The sequence below is a fragment of the Xenopus laevis genome, chromosome 5S, assembly GCF_017654675.1.
Source record: "Xenopus laevis strain J_2021 chromosome 5S, Xenopus_laevis_v10.1, whole genome shotgun sequence".
Classification (NCBI taxonomy): Eukaryota; Metazoa; Chordata; class Amphibia; order Anura; family Pipidae; genus Xenopus; species Xenopus laevis.
The window spans coordinates 139,186,015-139,210,767 of NC_054380.1; the positions used below are offsets into that span (position 1 = coordinate 139,186,015).

A 24,753-nucleotide genomic window follows, 5' to 3' on the forward strand; every position below is an offset into this window, starting at 1 on the left:
TTATATAAACTATAGTAGAGTTTGTGAAGCAAGCAGATCAGTTTTATCAGTGCCAGGCAACACTACATGATATTTTCATTACTTTAAAACACTTTCACTTTTTGGTATTACTGTTCCTTTAAACACAAGTAACTCCAAATAAAAGAAGGAAAGGTATCAGTGAAAAATAGATTTTTATTTGAAGCCTTGGCATGTGTTTTCTTATTTTAGTGGTTGGCCTGTATAAATTATTCCTTTTGTGGATTGAAAGTCACAGAAAACATAAAAAAACACTTGCCCAACGTATCCGCCAGAATATAATAGGTGCTTGTCAGAGCTTTCCACTCAAACAGCCCCAAATGATTCACCTGTTTTTCATTGTAGCCGTCACACGGTGACTTTGCTTGGCATGTAAAATAACCATTCCTCTTCCTCGTGTTCAACAGTCGCCCCTTCAAAAGCATTTGTCTGGCAAACACGGCACATTTTGACTTTCAGCTTTCACACGTTCTTGTCATATTTCACAGGAGCTGTGGGTGGAAGAGATTTATTGTCGGCCTCTTTAAGTGATGCACTGGGGTCTCTGAGGTGGAGGCAGAAATTGGAAAGTAAATTAAGGGTACAGTCTTGTGACTCTTCACAGGGCGAAGTCTAAATGTATCTCAAGTTTGTAATACTCGTAAGTGTATAATTATGGGTGTGCACTCCCCAAAAACAACTCATTGCTTGATAATCCAATGTATTTGTTTTAACAGAGACTTGAATAGTGCAGGACAGTTTTCTGTTTCTTTATGGAATTTGAAAGAATTAGGATAGGATCTGTGCAGCCACTGGGACAGAATGATCTGTTATACAGATAGCTAGAATCTCAGCTGCCATAAAGCAGGACAGGACTGCTGCTTACAATGGGGATCAGATAGGATCTGTGCAGCCACTGGGACAGAATGTTCTGTTATACAGATAGCTAGAATCTCAGCTGCCATAAAGCAGGACAGGACTGCTGCTTACAATGGGGATCAGATAGGATCTGTGCAGCCACTGGGACAGAATGTTCTGTTATACAGATAGCTAGAATCTCAGCTGCCATAAAGCAGGACAGGACTGCTGCTTACAATGGGGATCAGATAGGATCTGTGCAGCCACTGGGACAGAATGTTCTGTTATACAGATAGCTAGAATCTCAGCTGCCATAAAGCTGGACAGGACTGCTGCTTACAATGGGGATCAGATAGGATCTGTGCAGCCACTGGGACAGAATGTTCTGTTATACAGATAGCTAGAATCTCAGCTGCCATAAAGCAGGGCAGGACTGCTGTTAAACAATGAGTTTCAGGGTATAATAATTCTTGAGAAACTTTAGGGATTTTTTTCTCTAAAATGTTGAGGTTTTTGCCCCCATAAAAACTCTACATTAATTTAGACTAGAGGAAAAGAAGTTTCATTTAAAGGAACAGAGTAGGGGGTTCATCACAGTGAGGACAGTGAGGTTGGGGAATGCACTGCCGGGTGATGATTCAGTTAATGCAGGTGCGCTCCGCCAATGAGGCGAGCTGAGGCGCTCGCCTCAGGCGGCAGCGCCAGATGAGTTTCCAGGGGCGGCAAAAAGCCGCTCCTGTCACTTTAAAGAGCCGAATTTCCGGTTTTGAAACCGGAAATTCAGCTTTACTAGTGCGAGAGAGCGCAGTTGCGCTCTCCGCACTAGTGTTTCTGCGAGGGGAGGGGCGGCATTTAAGGAGCCGCCTCAGGCGGCATCTTCATTAGAATCGGCGCTGAGTTAATGACTATAAGAGGGACTTGGATGATTTCTTGGACAGACATAATACAAAGGCTATTGTGATACTAAACTCTATAGTTAGTATAGATATGGGTAAATATCATTTATGTGACAGTAGGGAGGGGTGTGTGTATGGGGCTGGGTTTTCATTTGGAGGGGTTGGACTTGATGGTCTTTTTTTCAACCCAAATTAACTATGTAACTATATAACTATGTAATAACCCCCTACTCTGCTTGGTTATATTATATGCTGTGCCCAGTGCACAATTATATTATTTGTCAGTGAGGTTGCCCACATGAAAATTGACAAACCTGCGTATTTATTATCAAACACCACCTGCCATTAAGTCCCATGGCAGATGTAGCCAGCAGGTATTTATGATTATTTACTATTATGGGAATAACATTAAAGAATACTCGCCCCCAATCCTGATAAGATCCCCGGCTGTGGGCCCTCTCAGCTACATGAATGTTTTCATTGAAGAGATGTCTCATGAATGATAGATCTGGATAGAACAATGCTAAATCCTGTGCATCCACATGGTCCTGTCTGGGGGTAACACTAACAGCCAGGCAGGGCCACTCCTGTTATGAGACACGGTGAGAACCTTTAGCTCAGGCGGCAGTGAGTAGCCACTTAGAAGGGGTGGCAAAAAGCCGCCTCTTGTAACTTTAACTTGGAAATTCGGTTTCACTACTGCAGAGAGTGCTAATTGCACTAGCGATACTGCCCTCTTGGACCCATTCCAACGCTGATGTTTTAAGTGTAGAGCAGGAGAGAGGCAGCATCACAGGTAGGGTTGCCACCCGGCCGGTAAAACACCTGCCAAGGCCGGCGCCAGTATTACAAATTTACCAGCAATGTAGATGTCGGTAAATTTGCAATACCTTTAAAAAGACCCCCTTTAGCCAGCCCCCAATTCCTTGTAAAACTTACCTTGTCCTTCGGTTCTTGTCCTGGCTGCACTGTGGCCCTGCCTCTTTGTGGCATAACCCCACCCCCTTTGACGTCACACCACACCCCTTTTTGTACCCGCCCCCACCAGCCGGAATTTTTTTTGGGAAAAGGTGGCAACCCTAATCACAGGATGGCACAGTGGCAATTCGATGTACTATATAATACCCCTAGAACTCACAGCAGGGTGGCACAGGGGCAATTCCATGTATAATACCCCTAGAACTCACAGCAGGGTGGCACAGGGGCAATTCCATGTATAATACCCCTAGAACTCACAGCAGGGTGTCACAGGGGCAATTCCATGTATAATACCCCTAGAACTCACAGCAGGGTGTCACAGGGGCAGTTCCATGTATAATACCCCTAGAACTCACAGCAGGGTGTCACAGGGGCAATTCCATGTATAATACCCCTAACTCACAGCAGGGTGTCACAGGGGCAATTCCATGTATAATACCCCTAGAACTCACAGCAGGGTGTCACAGGGGCAGTTCCATGTATAATACCCCTAGAACTCACAGCAGGTGTCACAGGGGCATTCCATGTATAAACCCGGGTGTCACAGGGGCAATTCCATGTATAATACCCCTAGAACTCACAGCAGGGTGTCACAGGGGCAATTCCATGTATAATACCCCTAGAACTCACAGCAGGGTGTCACAGGGGCAATTCCATGTATAATACCCCTAACTCACAGCAGGGTGTCACAGGGGCAATTCCATGTATAATACCCCTAGAACTCACAGCAGGGTATCACAGGGGCAATTCCATGTATAATACCCCTAACTCACAGCAGGGTGTCACAGGGGCAATTCCATGTATAATACCCCTAGAACTCACAGCAGGGTGTCACAGGGGCAATTCCATGTATAATACCCCTAGAACTCACATCAGGGTGTCACAGGGGCAATTCCATGTATAATACCCCTAGAACTCACAGCAGGGTGTCACAGGGGCAATTCCATGTATAATACCCCTAGAACTCACAGCAGGGTGTCACAGGGGCAATTCCATGTATAATACCCCTAACTCACAGCAGGGTGTCACAGGGGCAATTCCATGTATAATACCCCTAGAACTCACATCAGGGTGTCACAGGGGCAATTCCATGTATAATACCCCTAGAACTCACAGCAGGGTGTCACAGGGGCAATTCCATGTATAATACCCCTAGAACTCACATCAGGGTGTCACAGGGGCAATTCCATGTATAATACCCCTAACTCACAGCAGGGTGACACAGGGGCAATTCCATGTATAATACCCCTAGAACTCACATCAGGGTGTCACAGGGGCAATTCCATGTATAATACCCCTAACTCACATCAGGGTGTCACAGGGGCAATTCCATGTATAATACCCCTAGAACTCACATCAGGGTGTCACAGGGGCAATTCCATGTATAATACCCCTAACTCACATCAGGGTGTCACAGGGGCAATTCCATGTATAATACCCCTAACTCACATCAGGGTGTCACAGGGGCAATTCCATGTATAATACCCCTAGAACTCACATCAGGGTGTCACAGGGGCAATTCCATGTATAATACCCCTAACTCACATCAGGGTGTCACAGGGGCAATTCCATGTATAATACCCCTAGAACTCACATCAGGGTGTCACAGGGGCAATTCCATGTATAATACCCCTAGAACTCACAGCAGGGTGTCACGGGGGCAGTTCCATGTATAATACCCCTAGAACTCACATCAGGGTGTCACAGGGCAATTCCATGTATAATACCCCTAGACCCCGGGAACTCATAGCAGGCTGCAGTGTCGGACTCAGACACCATGGGTCCACCAAAAACCCTTAGACCAGGGGCCCACCCAAAAACCTTTAGACCTCACTCAACCTCTATTCTCCTATTCTCTTTTCTTTACATACTTTAACCTATTATTCCATCGATTTAGCCTCTTTATTCTCATAGAAATAGGGAATGGCCATGAAATAGGCCAAATGTTTAGAAGCAGGAGGGCCACTGGGAGTTTTCCTGGTATCCCTGTGGGCCAGTCCGACACTGGCAGGATGGTACAGTAGCAACGCTATGTATAATACCCCTACAGCAGGATGCCTCAGTGGCAATTCTATGTACTATATAATACCCCTAGAACTCACAGCAGGGTGGCACAGGGGCAATTCCATGTATAATATTCCCAGGATGGCACAGTAGCATTGCCTCTACAGCAAGGTGACCCTCTCCCCACAAAAGGGAAGCCAATGTAATTTTAGCTGAGGTTTTTATTTCACATTTATTTCACATTTCTCAAAGTCATAGGTAGGTAGTCAGTGTTTTTGTAAGTAATTGTTAGTGGAAGTTCCTAAACCTGACTGTTTTGCCAACCTGATTGTCCCATCTCAGCCTGACAGTTAGGGGCCGATTCACCAAGGGTCGAATATCGAGGGTTAATTAACCCTCGATATTGGACTGGGAATTAAAATCCTTTGACTTCGAATATCGAAGTCGAAGGATTTTAGTGAAAATAGTTCGATGGAACGATCGAAGGAATAATCCTTCAATCGAACGATTAAATCCTTCGAATTGAACAAATCAAAGGATTTTAATCCAACGATCGAAGGAATATCCTTCGACCAAAAAAATTTAGGCAAGCCTATGGGGACCTTCCCCATAGGCTAACATTGACTTCGGTAGCTTTTAGATGGCGAACTAGGGGGTCGAAGTTTTTTCTTAAAGAGACAGTACTTCGACTTTCGAATAGTCGAACGATTTTTAGTTCGAATCCTTCGATTCGTAGTCGAAGGTCGAAGTAGCCCATTCGATGGTTGAAGTAGCCCAAAAAACAATTCAAAGTTTTTTTTACTTCGAATCCTTCACTCGAAGTTAGTGAATCGGCCCCTTAGAGTTTCTAATGCTAATGGCCTCCTGCTGCACAAATTTTTTATTGTTTTTGTCGGTTGGAATTAGATTGTGCTGATGTTGGGCAAACAAATAATGACAGTATGTAACCATGTAACAATCTGAATCCCTCCAACTGCCCGTTCTGTGGGTGAGACGACAGTCTCCTGTGCTGAAATCCCACTCTACGTAAATTGGTGCCGCGCGGAGTTTTCTTGTGTTGTGACACCGGAGAAGGTAATCCCTTAACTACATTACAAAATTAAAATAGTCTTCAGGGCGGCGAAGGCAAACAAAAACATGGCATCAGGGGATTTAATAGAAAAGTCACAAAGTAGCGAGTTTATACCTGATCTCCTTGAGCAGATTAATGAGTTTACGTGCTTTAACCCCTCGGGATCCAGGTCTGATATTGGCCATTTGTATTCTGTCAGAGGTGTCTCTGTCTCCCAGCAGGTTAAGTATTAGACCTGTGATTAGGCAACTGGTTCATTTAGTTGGACTGCGCTAATTGAGATCGAGCCCAATCAGTTTAAATGATCTGACGGAGAGATGGAGGCGTGGGGTGAGTTTAAGGTACATAAGTGAATATGGGCCTTGTGTGCAGCAGGTGCTGAGGCAGAGGAGGATTATGTAGATAAGGGTGACCTTTAATGTGTGCGCACAGGTGGGGTGAAACACTATAGCACATGGGGCCCAGAGAAAGTGCCTGTTTTTAAGCAGGGGCGATCCTGAGGCGCAGCCCCTCTCTGGGCCCACGCTAAAACATCTGCATCGGAGTGGGTCAAAGGGGGACCACATCACTAGTGCAATGAGGGCAATAGCCGAATTTCTGGATTAAAACTCAGGGCTCTTAGGGTAAGGCCACAGGAGGAGATTCGGGGAGATTTTGTCGCCTGGCGACTAATCGCCACGTCTTTTGCGCGACTATCTCCCCGAACTGCCTCGGCGTTTTTCCCCATAGGCTACAAGGCAAAGTCGCCTGCGCTAATGCACAGGCAACTTTGGGCGACTATTGAAAACGCATCGCCGCGTGTGCATTAGCGTAGGCGACTTTGCATTGTAGCCTATGGGGAAAAACGCTGAGGCAGTTCGGGGAGATAGTCGCGCAAAAGACGTGGCGATTAGTCGCCAGGCGACAAAATCTCCCCGAATCTCCTCGTGTGGACTAGCCCTTAAAGGGATACTGTCATGGGAAAAAAAATTTTTTTCAAAATGAATCAGTTAATAGTGCTGATCCAGCAGAATTCTACACTGAAATCCATTTCTCAAAAGAGCAAACAGATTTTTTTATATTCAATTTTGATCTGACATGGGGCTAGACATATTGTCAATTTCCCAGCTGCCCCCAAGTCATGTGACTTGTGCTCTGATGAACTTCAATCACTCTTTACTGCTGTACTGCAAGTTGGACTGATATCACCCCCTCCCTTTTCCCCCCCAGCAGCCAAACAAAAGAACAATGGGAAGGTAACCAGATAGCAGCTCCCTAACACAAGATAACAGCTGCCTGGTAGATCTAAGAACAACACTCAATAGTAAAAACCCATGTCCCACTGAGACACATTCAGTTAAGGTCCCCATACATGGATAGATCCGCTCGTTTGGCGATGTCGCCAAATGAGCGGATCTCCCTCCGATATGCCCACCTTGAGGTGGGCAATATCGGGCAGATCCGATCGTGGGCCCTAGGGCCCAACGATCGGATCCTAGCATTCTCAAATGGGCGGTCGGATCGCGGGACCGCATCAACGAACAGATGCGGCCGCGATCCGACGGGATTTTTAAACCCATCCGATCCAGATCTCGATCGGGGAAGCCCGTCGGGGGCCCCCATACACGGGCCAATAAGCTGCCGACACAGTCTGTCGGCAGCTTTTATCGGCCCGTGTATGGCCACCTTTACATTGAGAAGGAAAAACAGCAGCCTGCCAGAAAGCATTTCTCTCCTAAAGTGCAGGCACAAGTCACATGACTGGGGGCAGCTGGGAAATTGACAATATGTCTAGCCCCATGTCAGATTTCAAAATTGAATATAAAAAAATCTGTTTGCTCTTTTGAGAAATGGATTTCAGTGCAGAATTCTGCTGGAGCTGCACTATTAACTGATTCATTTTGAAAAAAAATTTTTTTCCCATGACAGTATCCCTTTAAAGTTACAAGAGTTGGCTTTTAGCCAATGGCACATTGGGCTGTGCCTCTGTTTCTGTCTGTAGTCAGAGACAGGCCAATGTGTTCTGCTCTTTTGTGTCTCTGCACTAAGCAGTGCAGCGTTGGCCTATGTGCAGACACAGATATTGGCACAAAATTCAGAGTTTCTTATTTTCACACCGATCCATACTCCATTTGGGTTATTTACTAAACTAACCCGAAGAAATTGTGTTTTTTTTAGTATAAAATCCGAATTTTAAAGGAGAAGGAAAGGCTAAAAGTAAGTGAGCTTTATCAGAAAGGTCTATATAAATACACCAGTAAACCCTCAAAGTAATGCTGCTCTGAGTCCTGTCCGGTTTTGACCCGGTATTTTGAAGGGCTGCCCAGGTCAAAACTTCCTGGCCAGTTTTCCAAATAAGGATTGACACGTCACAGCCGATCGCTGTATCATACACCCGCCCCTCGATGTCATGGCCACACCCCTTTTTGTCACAGCGCTGTCCCCCGAAAAGTCTCCACCAGGGAAAAGGTGGCAACCCTAGTTAAAATCTTGCTTGTTTATGTAAAACACTACAAATCTTGAAACTCAAATTATATGGGTATAATGCATCAGCTCCTCTTCACAACCCAGTAACGGAACTACCCGCCGCAGGTGCAGTTATGCAGCCAATGCCCCCCTCCACAAGCAATGTTGGTGGTGGTTTCACGATCACGTGGATCGTTGTCAGACCCCGACCCTGGTGCAGTCTGGTAGTTCCACAACTGTCACCACCTGTCTTTCTGAGCAACTGCCAGCTACAAGGATTGGTACAATGAACGTTGCATTTGTATGACCAGTAACATGTCGTCTGTATGTTTGGCCCTTAGATCCACAAGAACTAATGAGGCCTATGGATCAACAGGGGGGTTTGGGGGTCCTTGATGCCCTTAGGTGGTCTTTCTGATACTGCCCCCCCCCACACCTGGTGCATATCCATTTACCGTGTAACCAATGAGCCATCACCCTTATTGAGCTATCCTAGATAGATATCCTAGATAACTAGGTGTAATTAGTATGAAATTGAAACAAAAGCTTCCTGTAACCATGTAATGTTTGAGACACCCAGGAAACCATTTTACCTTATCTCTAAGTGCTTTATAATGTGACACTTGACTTACTCTTGTGGCAATGAATAAGCAAACAGTGACCCAACTTGCCCTGAAACGGCCTTTCTCATGAAAAATGGCACAAAAAATGATTTTGCACCCAAATAGCCCAGTGAGCACCCATGGGGGTGACCCCAAAGAGACAGATGCTAATGTGCATCACTGGATGGATCATACCATGTTTTTTATATCTTCTGAAAAAGAGATGCACCCGTTGTCCTCAGTCTGATGAATACAAATGTAATGTTCCAGCATGTTGTAGTCACGTTTATAAATTCTATGGAAATCATTTCTGTGGCTCCTTAAACTCACATTACCCCGTCAATAGCCTGATGAAATGTGTGCTGGGAATACAGTGCGGTTATGGGATACACTACCATTATAATAATGATGATAACAAATTCCTTGTGTTTTATTAACTATTTCGCTGGCAGAGAACCCTGGCACCATTTCTGTATAATTACCCACAAAGCCATCAGATGGAGGAATCGAACCAGTCTGTATCAAAGCAGCCTGTGAGGATTTTGCAGGATTGAGGGATTGAATACATCAGATAGGATCTGTGCAGCCACTGGGACAGAATGTTCTGTTATACAGATAGCTAGAATCTCAGCTGCCATAAAGCAGGACAGGACTGCTGCTTACAATGGGGATCAGATAGGATCTGTGCAGCCACTGGGACAGAATGTTCTGTTATACAGATAGCTAGAATCTCAGCTGCCATAAAGCAGGACAGGACTGCTGCTTACAGTGGGGATCAGATAGGATCTGTGCAGCCACTGGGACAGAATGTTCTGTTATACAGATAGCTAGAATCTCAGCTGCCATAAAGCAGGACAGGACTGCTGCTTACAATGGGGATCAGATAGGATCTGTGCAGCCACTGGGACAGAATGTTCTGTTATACAGATAGCTAGAATCTCAGCTGCCATAAAGCAGGACAGGACTGCTGCTTAAAATGGGGATCAGATAGGATCTGTGCAGCCACTGGGACAGAATGTTCTGTTATACAGATAGCTAGAATCTCAGCTGCCATAAAGCAGGACAGGACTGCTGCTTACAGTGGGGATCAGATAGGATCTGTGCAGCCACTGGGACAGAATGTTCTGTTATACAGATAGCTAGAATCTCAGCTGCCATAAAGCAGGACAGGACTGTTGTTGTTTTAGAGAAAAGACACTTGGCTATTTAACTACGCCCTTGTTTTTATTTATAAAGAAGGGAAACAAAATTAAACTCACAATTTGTTAACATTTTTCATATTTATCACTTGCTATTACCTCACTTGCAAATGTCCTGCCCATTCCAATGGTTTTCTCGCCATGTTCTTTTATTGGCATAATCTGGCGCACTGCGCATTTCCCAGGCCTGAACACAGAACAAAGAATTTAACAGATTTATTTCTCTAAAGTTAAACTAAATGCGTCCTGCTCAGCTCCGCCTCTTTTAATTATCCCGCACTCGGCATGATGTAACAGAACCGTAGTGTTGCTTTACTGACTCCTTTATAGAACGGATCTCCCTGGGTGCACTAATTGCTAATTGCTAGGAGTTCGCTCTCTGTGGGACTTCTCTCCTTCTTTTCCTTCTGCCTCTCAGTGTTTTTCTTTTCCAGAAATAAAAAAGCTCATTACAGTTACACATAGCAGCAGCCTCCGTATCTATAACAATTAATGCTTACTGCACACTGGGGAGATCTTATTTAAAAGGGAGAGGAAAAACAGACTGATGGGGGAGGTGGATTTCAGTGAAAGGGTAACATATGGAATTCATCGAGTCAAAGCTGTTTCTGGGGGAACAGTTAAATACTGGGTGACAATTGTTGTACAAAGTTTGAGGGGTGTAATGGGGAAAAATGGTGACAGCAAGAGGGAGACAGCAAGACACAGTGGTGACTATAGGGGAAATTGTAGACTTTAGGTAAATATGGAGACAGTTGGACACAGTTGTCACAGTAGTAGAGTTGGAGACAGTAGGGAAGGAAGGGGCTGTTAAAAGGGGACACTAATGGAAGATGGAAGGAGAAGGGTAAAATGTCAGGGTAGTCACAAGAGGACAAAAGAGAAAGTGGAGAAAACACAGCAAGATGGGAATGGTAGGGGAAGATGAAGAAAGTAGGGCAGTGACAATGGCAGGACAAGATGGAAATAGTAGGACAGGATGGAGCCAGTAGGCATGAAGGTGGAAGGACAAGATGGAGACAGTAGGACAAGATGGAGACAGTAGGGCAGGATGGAGACAGTAGGACAAGATGGAAACAGTAGGGCATGAAGGTAGCAGGACAAGATGGAAACAGTAGGGCAGGATGGAGACAGTAGGGCATGAAGGTAGCAGGACAAGATGAAAACAGTAGGGCAGGATGGAGACAGTAGAACAAGATGGAGACAGTAGGGCATGAAGGTGGCAGGACAAGATGGAGACAGTAGGGCAGGATGGAGAAAGTAGAACGATGGAGACAGTAGGGCATGAAGGTAGCAGGACAAGATGGAGACAGTAGGGCAGGATGGAGAAAGTAGAACGATGGAGACAGTAGGGCATGAAGGTAGCAGGACAAGATGGAGACAGTAGGGCAGGATGGAGACAGTAGAACAAGATGGAGACAGTAGGGCATGAAGGTGGCAGGATAAGATGGAGACAGTAGGGCATGAAGGTGGCAGGACAAGATGGAGACAGTAGGGCAGGATGGAGACAGTAGAACAAGATGGAGACAGTAGGGCATGAAGGTGGCAGGATAAGATGGAGACAGTAGGACAAAATGGAGACAAAATGGCAGGATGAACAACGTAGGACAGGATGGAGACAGTAGGGCATGAAGGTGGCAGTACAAGATGGAGACAGTAGGACAAGATGGAGAAAGTAGGGCAGGATGGAGACAGTAGGTCATGAAGTTGGCAAGACAAGATGGAGACAGTAGGGCAGGATGGAGACAGTAGAACAAGATGGAGACAGTAGGGCATGAAGGTGGCAGGATAAGATGGAGACAGTAGGGCAAGATGGAGACAGTAGGGTATGAAGGTGGCTGGACAAGATGGAAATAGAAGAACAATATGGAGACAGAAGGCAAGAACAATATGGGGACAGTAGGGCAGTGAAAATGGCAGGACAAGATGAAGATAGAAGAACAAGGTGACAATAGGGACACTGTAGGGGAAGATGAAGGCAGTAGGGCAGTAAAGATGGCAGAATGAGATAGAAGAACAACATGGAGAGAGCAGGGGAAGATGGAGACTCTAGGGTAGTGAAGATAGAAGTACAAGATGGAGATACAAGAACAAGATGGAGACAGTAGAGCAGTGAAGAGGGCAGGACAAGTTGAAGACAGTTAATCCCATGCTTAGATAAATTGAGACGTTTCACATTATATATATATATATATATATATATATATATATATATATATATATATATATATCTTTACGTGCAGGTGATTATGCAAATTTTTAACCTTGGTGTGGAGTTGCCCATTAATACTGGAAATGTTTTGTTATTTATATCTTAATGAGAATCCAACTAAAAAACAGACATCTCCCGGAGTATGTTTATTTGCTGTAGTATATTTACATCAACTAATAAGAATGCTCTCGTAGGTGCTCATTTTGTTTTACAGACGTAAGAATATCATCTTCGCTGATGATGGAAAATTGGCTGATGTCAATTAACCAAATGTTGAAATCCTCTTGTGCAATAAGATCATCTTTCATTGACCTCTGTATAGAATTCATTGCTGAAAGAGATTTACTGGCTACAATATAACGGATTTGAATGAATCAGCGTAATAATTGATCTTGTGTCTAATGAAATAAGAATGGGCATAGGATACATGGGACCCTGTTGGAAAGTGGATGTTGTTGGGAATATAAAGTGCAAAGAAAGTTCATAAAATCGTTAATAAAATACAAAATAAATAAATAAATACAAAATAAATAAATTCAGTTTCTTATTGCCCCTCTGAAATTGACATCTGAGTACTAGGAAATTGAAGTGGCAATTGAACAGGCTTTTCTCCTGCCTTGCGGGTAGCTCTGTCCATGTACAAACACTCGTAGTCGTTCTCAATGTAAAATACTTTACAGATAATTGACTGTGAGTGCGTCAGACAAGATACCAGAATATTGGACTCCTACATCCACTCTTTCATTGACTCTCCTCGCTATAATTAGGTCTTATCTGCAACTGAGAGGTGTATAAAATCATTACCGTGTTCTTTTTCTGCCTCTCGGCCAAAGATTATTTACAATTTATATGTTCTATGCTAATCTGTCTCGGCGTCCCCCCCTCCCTTCCCGGTGCCAATGTGTTAATCCACAGTCCAAACCATGAAAAATATATATAAATATATATAAATATATAAGGAATGATATTGGTCAGTAAGAGTTTCTCATGAGCATCATCCTTACTGTAAAATCATAAATCAATGTACAGGTATGGTTTCCGTTATCTGGAAACCCGTTATCCAGAAAGTTCTGAATTAGGGAAAGGCCGTCTCCCATAGACTCCATTATAATCAAATAATCCAAATTTTTAAAAATGATTTTCTTTTTCTGTGTAATAATAAAACAGTCGCTTGTACTTGATCCCAACTAAGATATAATTAATCCTTATTGGAGGCAAAACCAGCCTATTGGGTTTATTTTAAAGTGTATCATTATTGAATAAAAATTTGCCCCTTTAAAGGGAAAGTCCACCCTGTTGCACCCTGTAAATATATAAAGTTGCCACCCTGTTGCTGTAACACTTTTCTTATACAGGTATTGGACCTATTATCCATAATGTTCGGGACTTGGGGCTTTCCGGATAACGGGTCTTTCCGTAATTTGGATTTTGGCTACTTATTATATTAATGTTTATATGATTTTTCTAGTAGCCTTAAGGTATGAAGATCCAAATTACGGAAAGACCCGTTATCCAGAAAGCCCCAGGTCCCGAACATTCTGGATAATAGGTCCCATACCTGTATAAGAAAAGCATTACAGCAACAGGGTGGCCTTTCCCTTTAAAGGGGCACATTTTTATTCAATAATGATACACTTTAAAGGGGTTGTTCACCTTTGAGTTATTTTTTAGTATGATGTAGAGCAGAGATCTCCAACCGTTTTTACAGATGAGCTACATTTAGGGTTTAAACACAAGAGGAGATTCGGGGAGATTTAGTCGCCTGTTGATTAATCGCTTCTTCTTTCCAGTACAAACGAGGGACTGCGGGTTGAGCTGTCAAAAGAGGGACTGTCCCTCTAAAAATGGGACAGTTGGGAGGTAGGCATTTGTTTTTTTAGAAGGGGTCAGCGATGCCCATTGGAAAGCAGCAAAGAATCAGAAGAAAAAGACAAACAACCATAAAACGATAAAAAATAAATAATGAGAACCAATTGAAAACTTGATTAGAATTGGCCGTTTTATAACATAATGAAAGTTACCTTAAAGGTAAACCACCCCTTTAATAATGAAGACCAATTGAAAAGACACATTTAATGAGAAGGGTAGACGGGGGGGTCTCTCTGTCCTTCTGATTAATACAAAGTCTTATTTATAGTAAGAGCTTGTATCCCCAGAGTTGAACCCAGTGCTAAACAACAGGAATCCTCCGGGGGTGTCTATATAAACAAGCGCTGGGGGTGCGGGTGCAACAGCTGCAGAGCTGACTAGTTCTGTAGTTAAGATTATAAATGGCTTTTCCTCGATTGCCCTACTGTACTCCTTGTTTAGCCGCCAGGCCGCACATTCTTGGCCTCTCTGTGTTTTCCGAATTCTCCTAAAAAAAAAGAGAAATCTCCCCCCCTCCTATCAGCGTGTTGTCACAACAAGCCCACGTTTCCTAAAGAGACTTGGCTCCGAGCTCCATCCTGAACTCTCGCTCCTTCTGTGCTCTCTTATGTAATGTGCTGGCGCAGACCTCCTCCAAACGGCAAACTCGCTGCTGCCAGGGCTTTGAGATCCCGCAAGATAGAGGGGAAAAAGGAACGAGCTGTGTGTGCCAGGGATATAAGGATTATTTAAGTGACAGTCAATTATAAGTGGCAGTTGGCACATTATGGCATGTGAGGGGGCCCTGGGCAAGGTGCTTTATGTTTGTGCCAGGGATCTCCGCACACTTATACCTCAGCCATGTCACATATAATCCCATATTACTGCCGGCAAGGGTAAGTAAACCCTTTGATAAGATAAAAATAAAGAAAATATTTAGCATTAGCGTTTGCGGTACTAGGGCTTTTTCAGCAGGATTCGGCTGATTCCTTGTGCCTGGCCAAACCAAATGCAAATTAAGATTCGGATTCAGTTCGGTATTCGGCCGAATCTTTCACAAAGTATTTAGGGATTCAGCCGAATCCCAGATAGTGAATTCAGTGTGTGCCTAGCAGGTCTGGACTGAGAATTAAAATAGGCCCTGGCTTTTCAGGTTCACAGAGGCCCAATCAGCCCACTACATTCTGACTTGTGTGTGGTATTTTATAGTAGCCCCTCTGGCATTTGCCAGAACCCACAGATTGCCAGTCTGGGCCTGATCCCTAGTACAGATAAGCAAATTGGTTTTCACCGTTCTCACCCATGCCTTCAGTGTCGGAGTGGGCCCAGGGGTCAGTGGGCCTCTTGCTTCTTACCATTTCATGGTCAGTCCCTATTTCTTCATGGGAAAAAAGAGGCTTAATAATGGAAGAAAAGAGTATAGTAAGTAGATATAAAAGACAAACGTCTATTTGTAATATAAGGCAGGTGACTAGTAAATTCTACCTGCTCATTGGTTGCTGTGGGTAACTGCCCCTGGGCAAACATAATTCCTTGTGTTACATAACCCCATAGGAGAAAAATAATGTTGATTTAGAAAAGGAGGAATAGTTTGGAAAGTGGGCCCATGGTCTAAGGTTCTGTGGTGGATCCATGGTCTAAGGTTTTGTGGTGGGTCCATAGTCAAAGGATTTGTGGTGGGCCACCAGTCTAAGGTTTTGTGGTGGGTCCACGGTCTAAGGTTTTCTGGTGGGCCACCAGTCTAAGGTTTTGTGGTGGGCCACCAGTCTAAGGTTTTGTGGTGGGTCCCTGGTCTAAGGTTTTGTGGTGGGCCGCCGGTCTCAGGTTTTGTGGTGGATCCACCATCTATAGTTTTGTGGTGGGCCCGTGGTCAAAGGTTCTGTGGTGGGTCCATGGTCAAAGGATTTGTGGTGGGCCACCAGTCTAAGGTTTTGTGGTGGGTCCACGGTCTAAGGTTTTCTGGTGGGCCACCAGTCTAAGGTTTTGTGGTGGGGCAATGGTCTAAGGTGTTGTGGTGGGCCCATGGTCTAAGGTTTTGTGGTGGGTCCATAGTCTAAGGTTTTGTGGTGGGTCCATGGTCTAAGGTTTTCTGGTGGGTCCATGGTCTAAGGTTTTGTGGTGGGTCCAAAGTCTAAGGTTTTGTGGTGGGGCAATGGTCTAAGGTTTTGTGGTGGGTCCATGGTCTAAGGTTTTGTGGTGGGTCCATGGTCTAAGGTTTTGTGGTGGGTCCCTGGTCTAAGGTTTTGTGGTGGGTCCATGGTCTAAGGTTTTGTGGTGGGCCATCATACTAACAGTTAACTTAAAGGTGAACAATCCAGAGCACCAGAGCAATATATCAAGAGGAGTCTCACTGTATACGTTGGCTGCATATTCAGTTAACCCCTGGACTGCCAGCAAGAACACTGCAGAGTCATAGATCCTGGTAGAATAAAACTGCTGATGCCTTTCAAACAAAATGCATTGCTTAAAGTATATAGGAATAACAGTATAAGCAAATGTAATATGTAACCCATAGATGCTTAATGCATTTTTACTGTTACTGGAGCCAGACACTGTCACTGACCACATTTTTGTATTGCAGAGAAAGCTTCAGGAGCAGACGATGACGTCCAGAAATCCGACATCTCATCCAGCAGTGGTGGAGTGATTGAGAAGGAGTCCCTGGGTCCTCTGCTTTTAGAGGTAATGCAACTTTCCCTTTAAAGGAACAGTAACACGGAAAAATAAAAGTGTTGTGTGACAGAAAGCCATCTCTTGTAACTTTAACAGCTGGATTTTAGGGTCTTAACCTAGAAATTCAGCTCCACTAGTAAAGAGAGCGTTTTGTGCTGATTACACTAGAGATGTGGCCCCTTTGACCTGCTCCAACGCTACTGTGTATCCTGTGCTTGAATGGCTGCCCCCATGGCTACACAGCAGCTTGTTTATATAAACTATAGTAGTACTTATCTGTTATCTACTGTGTATCCTGTGCTTGAATGGCTGCCCCCATGGCTACACAGCAGCTTGTTTATATAAACTATAGTAGTACTTATCTGTTATCTACTGTGTATCCTGTGCTTGAATGGCTGCCCCCATGGCTACACAGCAGCTTGTTTATATAAACTATAGTAGTACTTATCTGTTATCTACTGTGTATCCTGTGCTTGAATGACTGCCCCCATGGCTACAAAGCAGCTTGTTTATATAAACTATAGTAGTACTTATCTGTTATCTACTGTGTATCCTGTGCTTGAATGGCTGCCCCCATGGCTACACAGCAGCTTGTTTATATAAACTATAGTAGTACTTATCTGTTATCTACTGTGTATCCTGTGCTTGAATGGCTGCCCCCATGGCTACACTGCAGCTTGTTTATATAATCTATAGTAGTACTTATCTGTTATCTACTGTGTATCCTGTGCTTGAATGGCTGCCCCCATGGCTACACAGCAGCTTCTTTATATAATCCATAGTAGTACTTATCTGTTATCTACTGTGTATCCTGTGCTTGAATGGCTGCCCCCATGGCTACACAGCAGCTTGTTTATATAAACTATAGTAGTACTTATCTGTTATCTACTGTGTATCCTGTGCTTGAATGGCTGCCCCCATTGCTACACAGCAGCTTGTTTATATAAACTATAGTAGTACTTATCTGTTATCTACTGTGTATCCTGTGCTTCAATGGCTGCCCCCATGGCTACACAGCAGCTTATTTCCAGTGTGGAACAGGCAGCTAGAATGGACTGGAAGGCACTTTCTGCCAGTTTTGTCGATGATTGGCTCCTGTTATAGTGAGAAATGAAACAAATGGGGAATCGTTTGCATTGGGTGAGCTTAGCTGAGCAATATGTGCATCTGAATATACGCTGTGTGGGAATACTGACTTCTCTCTGCCGCATACATGGGAGTAACCGCTGCAAAAGTGCTGCTGCTGCTTAGCAACAGGAGTCATCTAGAAGTGGCTGCTGGAGACATTTTGCTGCATCTGCCAGAATAATCAATGGGAAAATATGTGCATTCTTTGTCTGTAACTTTGGCTCTCGTGCGTTCAGAAAGTCGCACATGGGGATGTTTTCCTGGCAGAAGTCAGGTGACCGAGCTGTGGTTGCCTAGCAACAGCACTATGCAGCCTCATCCTATCTGGCGATTGCTTTTAGAAGAGGAAGGTCAGCGATTTGAATGCATGATGTGAAGTTAAAAACAGAACGTACTGCCCCTCGCCTTTATTCCCCCAAAAATATTTTGCTTTTTGGAAATGGCGCAGACCAACCGAAAAAATGTGCCCGGATGAAATCATCTTGCCTTCCTATAGACACGGTGACACAGCCCAGATCAGAGTTAAATGTGCGGGGGGCAGAGGAGTTGTCTACTAGGTGCAAAGAGTACAGAAGAGAACATATTTGTTTGGAGTTACAGTTCTGCGTGGAGCTGCTGCCTGTCTCGTGACAGAAGTTGCATGTAGAGTCGAGGACTGGCTGACGTGTGCTGATACTGAGTTTGCTCCTGTCTCATATCCTCGTTCTGCCAGCTCTTCTGACAAGAGTCACACTGACAAGCACCAGCCTATTGGGGCCAATTAGTGCTGCGAAAGTGCCAACTCCCTTTGTAGGACCCAGAAGTCTTGTAGCGATCATCTGTCACTTCCCTGCGACGCTGCAGCTAAAACTGCGTGATGCGCTTTATATTCCGAATGTTAACCTGGAGCCACAGTTAAAATATACAGCCTCCTGCTACATCAGTGATTCATTTCTAACAGGATAGTATTGTCCTCGTTATGCGCTCTACCCTTTAAAGGATAAGTAAACCTTTAAAATAAGTGAATGTAAAATTGATGAGGGGATCTATTCTAAGCACTTCTGCAATGTACATTCATTATTTATTTTCTTTTGATTCCAAGATATTAAGGGATACATGTGCTGTTAATATGAATGAATTTTGTTACAACAGCGCCACCTGCTGGTCAGTTTCTGATCAGTCTGACCAGCAAGTAGTCAAGGAAGTTGTCAGGAGAAAGAAAGAGGCTGGTTTACTTATCCTTCAATGACAGCACTTACATTTCAAAATCAATAGAATTTTTCTACAGGACCAATAGTGAAACTGTGAATGAAGGGGGGGGGGGTTAAATAGCTCAACAAAGTCACCCCTCAAAAACATTTTTACTTATATGTACCTATAATTAATATCATTCAATCTGGCCACACACAAGTAGCCTTAAATTATTGATCTGATCAATCAGATTTGACTGGGCCCCCTTAGCTCATAACAAGGTTACAGATATATAGAAACATTGGGGTAACAGTCACACTGCTATAGTTCCAGGGGTACCCAGGGTACAAATAAACACTCACCCCAAATCTCCCCCTAACTGACCTTCAGACTGGGCCCCCTTAGCTCATAACAAGGTTACAGATATATAGAAACATTGGGGTAACAGTCACCCTGCTATAGTTCCAGGGGTACCCAGGGCACAAATAAGCACTCACCCCAAATCTCCCCCTAACTGACCTTCAGACTGGGCCCCCTTAGCTCATAACAAGGTTACAGATATATAGAAACATTGGGGTAACAGTCACCCTGCTATAGTTCCAGGGGTACCCAGGGCACAAATAATCACTCACCCCAAATCTCCCCCTAACTGACCTTCAGACTGGGCCCCCTTAGCTCATAACAAGGTTACAGATATATAGAAACATTGGGGTGTCACCCTGCTATAGTTCCAGGGGTACCCAGGGCACAAATAAACACTCACCCCCAAATCTCCCCCTAACTGACCTTCAGACTGGGCCCCCTTAGCTCATAACAAGGTTACAGATATATAGAAACATTGGGGTAACAGTCACCCTGCTATAGTTTCAGGGGTACCCAGGGTACACATAAGCCCTCAGAAAAGTATTGGGTTGGGGTATTTTACATCATACTTTGTCTGCTTCTGTGGGCTAAAGTGCATTATAACAATATACACTGCCTTTTTGTGCAAATCCCATTCAGCTGATCAGCTCTAAGTAGCCCCGTTGCACAACATAAGCTCATATGTACTTATACTTTCTGTTCTGGAAAGAAGAAATGAACCATTAAGATCACTGCTCTAAATATGTTTCATAGGAGGAGAGATTTATCTACTGGGTCACCCATGAGTATAAAATTCCTTTTGGTCATTCAGTGACTCCATGGAGCCTGTGACTCGAGCAGTAGGTGGGACTAGAACCCTCTAATGGAAGCTTACAGGGGTATGGGAAGAGAGTTTGTAACTCAAGCACTTGGTGTAATGGCAGCTTACAGGGGGGTATAGGAAATCTTAATTCTAAATCAGTGCTGTTCTTATACAAAGGAGAAAAGAATAATATGTTCTGTCTCAGTGTCGGACTGGGACACCAGGGGCCCACCCAGAAACCTTAGACCAGGGGCCCACCAAAGAACCATAGACCAAGGGCCCACTCTCAGTATTATTATTCTCCTCACTCAAACTCTATTCTCCTAGTCTCTATTCTTTACATACTATAATCTATTATTCCATCTATTTAGCCTCTTTGTTCTCAAAGAAATATGAAATGGCCATGAAATAGGCCAAATCTTTAGCAGCACAAGGGCCCCCTGACACCTGGGCCCACCGGGAGTTTTCCTGGTATCCCGGTGGGCCAGTCCGACACTGTTCTGTCTCAGATATGATTTATTTTTCTATACCTTTAATTGATCCAGGACAAAAGGGCTTGGTGATGCAATGTTAAAAGAAGATACCAATGTCAATTGATGGAATTGATTTATTCCTTAGTATCTGTAGCAATATATCATGAAACCCAATCCTCCTGTATCTATATCATTTACTGCAGAAAAATGCCTGCAACTCTATAAATAAATGATATTTTACCCAGGGGTAATCCAAGTTCATTAGTCTGGAGCCAAAAAAAGACAGCATTTTAGGGTAAACAGGAGTCCTCACTATGTGCTAATTAAATCTGCTCTAATGGCTTAGGATGTAATAATGAGAGAAATATCACAAATCCGACCTAATTGTGGCTCCGAACGACTGAAGGCGACTACCTCTGCACCGGCTTCTGATTTTCAGAATACACGTCACAGCCATCTGGTTTATAGGGGAAAACATATGTTGTCTGGGATGAATGATGTTGCCAAGAAAAAAGAAACTCAAAAATGTCATAAAGGGCTAGTAACTTAAATAAATATCTATTGTAAAATATAAAAATATATGCCATAGGCAACCCGGCCAGCTAACCCCGCCCACTGCGTTCATGTGTAGGAAGGGAGGTTTGAGAGGGAGGGAGGGAGGGACGGACAGAGGAGGGAGGGACGGACAGAGGAGGGAGGGTCTGACAGGAGGGTGGGACAGACAGAGGAGGGAGGGAACGGATAGGGGAGGGACAGACAGAGGAGGGAGGGACAGACAGAGAAGGGAGGGCACGGATAGGGGAGGGACAGACAGAGGAGGGATGGACAGAGGAGGGATGGACAGGGGAAGGACGGACAGAGGGGAGGGTGGGACATACAGAGGAGGGAGGGAACGGATAGGGGAGGGACAGACAGAAGAGGGAGGAAAGGACGGACAGAGGAGGGGGGGACAGACAGACAGAGGATTGAGAAACGGCACAGACAAGGAAGGGAGGGATGTACAGGGGAGGAGGGAGGGTACGTGAGGTACAGACAGAGGAGGGAGGAATGGACTGTGAAGGGAGGGAGGGCACGGACAGAGGAGGGAGGGTCGGATAGAGGAGGGAGGGATGTACAGGGGAGCAGGGAGGGAGGTACGTGAGGGACAAACAGAGGAGGGAGGAATGGACTGAGGAGGGAGGAAGGGACGGACAGAGGAGGGAGAGACAGACAGACACAGGAGGAAGAGACAGACAGTGGAGGGAGGGACAGATAGAGGAGGGAGGAACCGGACAGAGGAGGAAGGGCTCGGGCAGAGGAGGAAGGGATGGATAGAGGAGGGAGGGCATGGACAGAGGAGGGACTTATACAAGTTACAGCAATCATGTCTCATAACTGCTGAAATCCACAGTCTACACAATCTTCTGGTTATTCAGCCTCAGAGTCATTGGTTTCAGCAGAGATTTAAATAATAGATGGCCATGGTATGGGACCAAGAGCCCTACAAAGTGAAAGTGGTTTTATCGCTAATTGACGCAAGTTTTTGGGGGAGGTTTTCCCAGAGGCAACAATAGAAAAAAATGTTGAGCATGGGGAACATTCGTGGTTAGGCTGCAGCAGTGCAGGGAATATGTTAAAGGGGTGGTTCACCTTTAAGTGAACTTTTAGTGTGTTATTGAATGGCTAATTCTCAGCAACTCTACAGGTGGTCTTCATTATTATTGTTATTATAGAGTTGTAATTATTTGCCTTCTTCTTCTTCTGACTCTTTCAAGCTTTCAAATGGGGGTCACTGACCCCATCTAAAAAACAAATGCTCTGTAAGGCTACTAATGTATTGTTATTGCTATTCATATTCCAGTCCCTTATTCCATTCAGTGCATGGTCGCTAGGGGAATTTGGACCATAGAGCCAATTGCAAATGGACTCAGATTATCACTTTCTTTGCCATATTAAACCATGAAAAACAAAAAAAAGTGGGTTTTTTGGATTGCCGCACTAAATCTGCAACTTTTTCAGATTGTCGCTTGAAAAATCAAAATTTTTCGGGTTTGATGCCTGAAAAGTCAGAATTTTTTTTGTGAAATTGGCAGAAAAGCAGAAAATGTTCAAATTAGCTTACAAAACCCAGCGCAGACCATAATATCTTCAAATTGCAAATAGGACCTCTGCCATTGACTACAGGACCTCGAAAGGTTGAAGATGGAGGAGTCAGACTTTTTTCATCCTCGGGGTATTAAAAAAATCTCAAAGGACTTTAATAAATAACCCCCTAAAAGTTAACCTACAGCTGAACAACCCATTAAAAGGGGACCTGTCCCCCACACCTGAAAATATGTATAATAAAAGTCCTTTTAAAATGAATCATGAACCCCAAATTCTTTTTTTTTATTAAAACAACCATACGGGTTATATTCCAAGACTAAAAGAAACAAGATTTAAATCATTTATATAGTGTGAAGTTTATTTTGCTTGACTAACATCATAAAACAGGATTTGGAATTATTTTTAAGGTGACAGGTCCCCTTTTAAGGAGAAGTGAAGTCATTTTATATTTGGGGGTGCCATGTTTACCGGACACCCTGGGCCGTTGCTCCAATCAGCAGAAAACTGCACTGACCCAGGGTTCTTCCAGCGAGCACCATGGATCGATCAAATTCCTAATTCTTGTTCCAGCTCGCAGCTGCACATGCACTGTTGAACAAAAAGCCGAAGTTTAACCAAAAAGCCGGTTATTTCATCCTACTGCGCATGCGTCTGCCCCGGGAAACTTGAAGAAAGAAGAAGCAGGAATTGGATCACTCCGTGGTGCTCACTGGAAGAATCCTGAGTCGGTGCAGTTTTCTGCTGAAAGGAGCACCGACCCGTAGTCTCAGGTAAGTATATAAAATCACTTGGGAATGTCTAACTTTTGGCACCTCCAATATAAAATGACTTTCCCTCTTTAATACAGTTGCAAAGGAAAGCTGGGGTCGCACTACCGTGGGCACGAGGCCGGGTTATTCTGAGGTTGTGAGGCCGGGTTATTCTGAGGTTGCACTGCAGGGGACAAGGGGTGAGGCTGCAGAGGGCACGTAGGGGTTGGGGAGTGAAGCTAGGGTCACACAGTAGAGGGGACTTAAGGGTTAGGATACAGGGGTCACATTGCAGAGGTCACGTTAGGGTTAATACATGAGGGCAGTAAGGCTGGGGCTGATTCACATTGCATGTGCCAGTTGCACTCTGGGAGTGGATGTCAGAGATTTCTCTTCACAGTTCAGAGTGGTTTTCATATTTCCTGTTTTGGCTGCAGCACTTGTTAATAATTACTGCGCTACATTAGATGCTGTTGTATTAGGCCCCCGGCCAGACAAAGAGCGAGCGCCGCTGATCGGAGGCCTGGAAGGGGAGCTCACTGGGCTTTCCAGCACTTTCTCTGCCGTAACACAACATGGATGTTTCCCTGGCACAGCTGCCACCTCACCTCTTTCCAACAGGACACCTCGTTAATCCCCATCCTGCTCGACTAATTAGCAATTCATTAGGATGCACGATCCTGACAGCACAATCATTTTGCACAAGCGTGCAACGTGCCCCACATCTATTTGATCACTAATTAACCGTCAGCATAGAGGGTTGTTATTTGTGCACTACCATGTGCAGGGGATAGATAGGTTCCTTCCCGTGGGCCCTTCAACATCATTGATACTGTTCTTGGTAATAATGCACATGAAATATTTCCACTTTGTGCAATAACGGTTACATCTTATTGTACAGGTGCGGTTCATTTTGGCAATGTTTAACCTGAGGTCGGCCAACTCTCTAGCTGTGGAGGGATGCCAGGAGGAGTAGCATGTTGTACATACAAGTTATCAAAGCAACTCTGCCATTGTTCTTGTTGTTTCTGCCTCTATTCAGTTTCAGATTTAACATACCGTCAGTGACCCTGCCAATTATAAAAACCAATAGTAAAGCTAGATTATTATTATTATTAGTGGGGGTTTTTTTGCTTATGTTTCTTTTTTGGTTATTTAGTTTCTCTACTATTTATCTGCCAGTCAGCAAATCAATCAGA

General features: G+C 44.3%; 1 protein-coding gene across 9 annotated transcripts in view; it reads left to right on the forward strand.

The window, feature by feature from the left end:
- The window catches only part of ncoa1.S (nuclear receptor coactivator 1 S homeolog), a 125,013-nt gene that overhangs the window by 52,490 nt on the left and 47,770 nt on the right, over positions 1–24,753 (forward strand). For all 9 annotated transcript variants that reach the window (XM_041565116.1, XM_041565118.1, XM_041565115.1 and 6 more), the window contains exon 4: positions 16,693–16,793. In XM_041565116.1, coding sequence (XP_041421050.1) covers positions 16,693–16,793 — 101 coding nt within the window. The remainder of the gene's footprint in view (positions 1–16,692; positions 16,794–24,753) is intronic.